The sequence below is a fragment of the Myotis brandtii genome, unplaced genomic scaffold, assembly GCF_000412655.1.
Source record: "Myotis brandtii unplaced genomic scaffold, ASM41265v1 scaffold369, whole genome shotgun sequence".
In the NCBI taxonomy this organism is placed as follows: domain Eukaryota; kingdom Metazoa; phylum Chordata; class Mammalia; order Chiroptera; family Vespertilionidae; genus Myotis; species Myotis brandtii.
In genome coordinates this window covers 147,208-153,169 of record NW_005364180.1, presented here as the reverse complement: position 1 = coordinate 153,169, position 5,962 = coordinate 147,208, and the positions used below count along the sequence as shown (strand labels likewise).

The following is a 5,962-nucleotide window of genomic DNA, read 5'->3' as shown; positions in this document are numbered from 1 at the left end:
ACCATCGCCCTCCGTCCACCCCGGGACCCACATGCCCGCTAACCCTTGCCTCTTTCTGGATATCGCAGTGGCGTCTTCCTTACTTTGTCCGTGTCCCGGGCTCGCGATCTGCCTTCCGGAGCCATGTCCGAAGGAGTGGACCTGATTGACATCTACGCCGACGAGGAGTTCAATCAGGTGAGGGGTCGCGGGGAGCCTGGGGACTCCCCTGGGTCGGCCGGGAACCACCTCCAGCCACTTGCAGTGGCTCCAAGTTATGCCGGTCCTTGGGGGTTTGCCGCCTGCACCCGCCTCTGCCGGGTCCCTGTAGCACCGACCTTCCAGTCTTCCGACCGTCCGGTATGTTAGGTTCATCCTCAGGCTTAATTAGAAAGGCTTTGCTTTAAGAGCAAATAAAAATCAGGTTTAATGGAGTGGTGTGTGCATCAACCTGTGGAATGTGCTGCCCCAGGAGCCAGTTGGGTGTCTGTTGTCTCAAAGCCGAACCACACTTACAAACCAGCATCGCGCTCCTCAGCGTTCGCAGGACAGTGCTGCTGTCTGTTCCTTTGTGATGGTCTCAAGCTGCAGCAGGGAAATAGTGGTTAGTGCCCCCTCTCTCCCCTAAGGCAGCGCAAAGGCACGGCATAAAGATACTCTAACATTTCATTTCAGCTCCATTCAGATTGTTTTAGTCTGTAACTAGCTTGACTCCAGTCTTAGGGAGGCATTTTGGTGTAGTACGTTTTATTGCTGAATGGAATTGTTTGGGAGCTTAGGGGAGAGACAAAGGTTTGGGACCAACAGTTAAAAAGCTAGTGTAGACCCACCTGCATACCTAAGTTGGATTTATTGGTGCTTTTATGTTACCTCAAGGAACATTATACAATGACTTTCCTTGAAACGATAATCTCATATTTATAGTAATTGGATTCTGAGTTCTTGAGGTCACATCTCAAGAATGTTGCAAAGTCTCTATTTAAAACTTCGTGTCTTGCCTGGATTGTTTCAGCACCATTCTACTTGAGTAAGCTGGTCCTTCCCATTGGCATCTTTTTACGGGTGCACATTAGGGCTTGGAGAAAGGGTGAAAGAACCAGCTAGAGAAGGAAAGTGTGCTGCTTGGACTCTGGCTTGGATATGAGGCAACCGAAGAGGTTGAAATACATGCTGGGGTTTTTTCCACTTGGCATAAATTTACATTTAAAAGCCTTTTTAAAGTATTACGCCTTTTTAACATAGAGATTTTAAAACACAAAATAAGAATGTAATGACCTTGTACCCATTGTACAGGTTCACCAGTTATACCTTTTTTAAAACATGTTTTTTTATTGATTTTAGAGTGAAAGGAAGGGAGAGGGGAGAGAGAGAAACATCGATCAGCTGCCTCCTGCAAAAACACACACACACACACACACACACACACGTGCAATTGAGCCGGCAACCGGATGTGCCCTCACAGGGAATTGAACCACTGACCTCCTGGTACATGGGATGATGCTCAACCAACTGGGTCACACAAGCCAGGCACCAGTTATACTTTTTTTTTTTTTTAAATATAATTTTATTGATTTCAGAGAGGGGGAGAGAGAGAAACATCAATGAAGAGAGAGAATCAATGATTGGCTGCCTCCTGCACACCCCCCATTGGAGGTCAAGCCTGCAACCTGGGGATTGTGCCACGACTGGGCATCAAACCATGACCTCCTGGTTCATAGGTCGAGGCTCAACCACTGAGCCACGCCAGCCAGGCACTAGTTATACTTTTTTAATAGTCGTTTTCTGGTGTCTCCTCAGGTAAACTGGATGCGTCTACATGTGGCTGTTGATTGACTTAAGTACATGAAAAAAATGTTGTTAATTTCAAACAAGTCAAATACTATGGATAAAAAGAAAGGTTTAGTATAATAAGTAGGTTACAAACCACTGCTTTCCTGAGTTTTCCATGCTACTTTGAGTCAGACTCTTACTACCTTTTACCAAGTTATGGTTTGTTTTTTAAATACTTGATAGAAAGAAAAGAAGACCCCCTGGGTGGAGTTGGCTCCCTTCTGAGGGTGGGTAAGAGCGCTGCTTTGGGAAAGGGGCAGGAGGGGGTCCTTGACCATAGGTCTAGCCACCGTTGGCCTAAGAAAGCGAAATTTCAGTATTTCCTAAACAGTGTAAGTTGTAGGTCAGAGACAAGACACAGGCCTTGTCCAGAGGTCACTGCTTTGTCAGAGTAGAAGTCCTTGGCCTCAACAATCTGTGTCCTCTGACCTCTTACTAAAAGGAATTTTTTATGAGTCTGATAAGCCAAAGATGGTGTGTGGGATCTAGTAGACATTTATACCAAACAGACAATATTTGATGCGCAGCAAGTTGAAGAAAGTGTAGATTTTTAATGTCTTGGGGGAGGGGTGCTTTTTACCCCCATCAATGAGTTAATTTTTGGCAAAAATGGTTTTAGTGTTATTTGGAGGCTGCTAAAGAGTAAAAGCTCCGTCTGGCTGGATTGTTAGAAGCAGGCTTAGACTGAAGGCCGTTAGAGCAGATAGTGCTTTAGAGTGTTTTAAGAATGTTCTTGATTCACCCCAAACTGACCCATGCGCAAAAATTCCATCACGTGTACTTGGTTCCCCAGGGAAAATGCATTTCCTAGATGGGACCCTACGGTGTTGACCCTGATCTCTTACATGTGCTGCAAAAAGCCTCTTACAGCGACTTTCCTCCTGCTTCATAGGGAGTCTTGCGACCCACAGCTCCTCTCTGGGCAGGGGGAGGAGCTCTGGACAGCAGCTAGAGCTGCCTCTCTCCTGCGTGTCTTGTCTCCGTTCCTTGTGCAGGACAGGCAGGCGCCTTGCACAGTCTGCCCAGTTCTCTTCTGAACTCCCATCAGCAAGTGGGTATTGAGCTGCTTCTATTCGCGAGGCCCTGTGCTGGGACGAGTGAGGTCACAGGGAAGCAGCATCCATGTGCTCAGAAGGTGTTTGTGGTGGTTGAGGGTAACGGAGAGTGACGGGGAAGGAGGCTGTGAGGTGAGGACTGTGGAGATGGTCATTATAAAGCCTGCATTTGTAGCTTTGGTTACAATGAAAAGCAATGCTATCAAGTAGGTCACTTTGAGAAAAATAAATCCTGGGCTTATTACTTCCCTTCCCTCAGATATCAAGGAAAGGGGTCGGAGGTGAGCATGCAGTTGAGGAATTATTATTTAAATTTAAAATTGTGCTAGTTCTCTTGTTAACCAAGAAGCTTTATGAGACAATCACAGTTCTGTGAGATAGTCATTCAGTATTAAATACTGCCTTTTTAAGTAAAAAAAAATTTTTTTTATATATTTTAATTGATTTCATAGAAGAAGGGAGAGGGAGAGAGAGATAGAAACATCAATGATGAGAATCATTGATCAGCTGCCTCCTGCATGCCCCACACTGGGGATCGAGCCCACAACCTGGGCCTGTGCCCTGACCGGGAATCGAACTCTAACCTCCTGGTTCATAGCTCAGCCACGGAGCCACACTGGCCAGCCTTGTTTATCTTTTTTTTTTTTTTTAAGTAAAAATTTTATTGTTAATTTGTAGAATTAGGTTTTGCCTTAACCTAATGCATCACTGCATAAATCATCCACTTATTTGGTAACCAGAAAAACTTCAGGTCATTATCTGTTTTTTGTTTTACCAACCGAAGAAGTAGAATGAATTGATGTCACTGACAGATTTAAATCCAAATACAAATTGATACCTTGTTTCTTCAGTAAAACTACTTCAACACAATCCTCAATAGGCCTTCCTTGTGCATGGGAACAGTTCCCATCACCCTCTTTGAACCGAAGCTCTGTGGCCCAGAGAAACCATGTCAATCTTGTGACAACTTTGACTGGTTGCAGCCTTTTGTGTTTCGTGCAGTGGCGAGGGGACCCGTGCAGCAGGGCCTTCCGGGACTGATTTGCCGAGGCTTACAGTATGGCGACATCCTGGCCACGCGTTTGCCCTCTGAGCTACCCAAGTCTGCATGTTAGTTTGCCATCCAATTATCAGTGGTAATTTTTGTATTACAGCTTTTAGACACACATCTCTGAATCACGAGTACTACATGGAAGGAATTCCAACTTGATTCCACTGACTATCCAAGATGGTGTGTTTTAAGTTGCATTTCAAAATCCTTGATTTAAAAAAAAAAAAGCAGCCTAGTATGAGGTTGTGCTCTCCAAGGATAAGATCATGGGAGAGGATCGAGTGCTTTCTCTACCTTTAACCACAAGGGTAAATTACCGTAGCTGGTACATGAACAAATAAGTGACTTATATAGAGTTGGGATAGTTTGAAACATAAGGTCTACGAAATATTTACACAAAATACTTGTCAGCTTAGCCCCAGCTTTGTCTGCTTTATTCAGTCTATTACCCACCTGCACTCGGCAGTGTTACTTCTCTGTTTTCCACGCACACCATCTTTATGCAAGATCCTTATTTACTGGTTTGCCTAGAACAGTCTTCCAGTGCTTGTCTGACTGAGTCCTTCTCTTGCTTTTAAGCTGCCCCTAAAAAGTTTCTCTTGCCATTCTCTTTCTGACATTTTTACAAGGTTTAAACTCCTCCCCTGTGGGCTTTCTTAGGGCAGCGGTCGCCAACCGGTGGTCGGTGAGGTCCGAAAGGTTGGCGACCGCTGCCTTAGAGTATTTGTGATCTTCGAAATCATTGACATGCCTCCGGAAGTAGGAGCCTTTCCCCTTCGCTAGCAAAGCACTATTATCTCGGTGTGCATGTTTCCATTGCACTTCAGATGAGCTGAGAAAATCAAAGATTGTTTCCAAAAGTGTGATGGTATGTAGGCCTGAGTGAATTCTGTGCACAGCCAGTGTGGCTCAGGTTGAGTGTCAAGAGGTCACCGGTTGGATTCCTGGTCAGTGCCTGGGTTGTGGGCTCAATTCCTAGTGGGGAGCATGCAGGAGGCAGCCAGTCGATGATTTTTCATTGATGTTTCTTTCTGTCTTTATCTCTCCCCTCCTCTCAATCTAAAGCAATAAAAACATATTTTTAAAAAATGATTTTTGTAATGAATCTCACCTCACTAGTCTCACTTCAGAATCAGTAGTTCTTGTGTTGATATTGAAGGGAGACAGTCATTGAAGCGTCCTGAGTTCTTTAGACAGGAAATGACTCTTCAGGGAACTAGACAAGTTACCTAATGTAGGTTTTTCCTTCATTTCCTTTTTTAAAAGGCAGCAATGGCATGAATGAGCTGTGGCTTCCGTAAAACACTTCAAACTTTTGTCTCTGTCATTTTGGCAGCTTAATCTTCAGGACTGTTTGAATGTTAGAGTGTTCGCTGGAAAAGTACTTCTTTGATCCTTTAAAAAAAGATCTAAGATAATGACATTGCAAAATCTGAAACATTAAGATCCCTTGATAGTTCTTGTGGTTTTAGGGTTTTTGGTGTATAGTGTTAGTCAGCTTGGACTTCCATAACAAAATAATAAAACAGGGTGCTGTGAACAACAAAGGTTTATTTCTCACTGCTCTGGAGGCCAGAAGGCCAAAGGCAAGTGCGGGTTCTGGTGGGCCCTCTTCTGGGTTGTAGACGGCCGGTCTCTTAATTCTCACAGTACGAAGAGCAGAGTGAACAGTATCTCACTGACTCTTACAGGGCCCTAACCTCATCCATGAAGGCTTCGCCCTCAAGACCTCGTCTAACCCTAAGTCCCTCCCAGAGGCCCCCTCCTGATACCATCCCACTGCGGAGTAGGGTTTCAGCATCTGCACGGGGGCGGGCACACAGACATTCGTCTATACCAGTGGCTGGCAAACTCATTAGTCAACAGAGCCAAATATCAACAGTACAATGATTGAAATTTCTTTTGAGAGCCAAATTTTTAAACTTAAACTATATAGGTAGGTACATTGTTATTAACTTAATTGGGGTACTCCTAAGGCTTAGGAAGAGCCACACTCACGGGGCCAAAGAGCCGCATTTGGCTCTCGAGCCATAGTTTGCCGACCACA

General features: G+C 44.7%; 1 protein-coding gene across 3 annotated transcripts in view; it reads left to right on the top strand.

Moving 5' to 3' along the window:
• Window positions 1–24: 24 nt before the first annotated feature.
• The window catches only part of CPSF7 (cleavage and polyadenylation specific factor 7, 59kDa), a 23,106-nt gene continuing 17,168 nt past the window's right edge, over window positions 25–5,962 (top strand). For 2 of the 3 annotated variants that reach the window (XM_005872189.2, XM_005872188.2), the window contains exon 1: window positions 26–177. In XM_005872189.2, the coding sequence (XP_005872251.1) occupies window positions 124–177 (54 nt within the window). In that variant the 5' untranslated portion in view covers window positions 26–123. Of the gene's footprint in view, window positions 178–5,962 lie in introns of all 3 variants that reach the window. The other variant, XM_014544564.1, reaches the window with a different exon arrangement.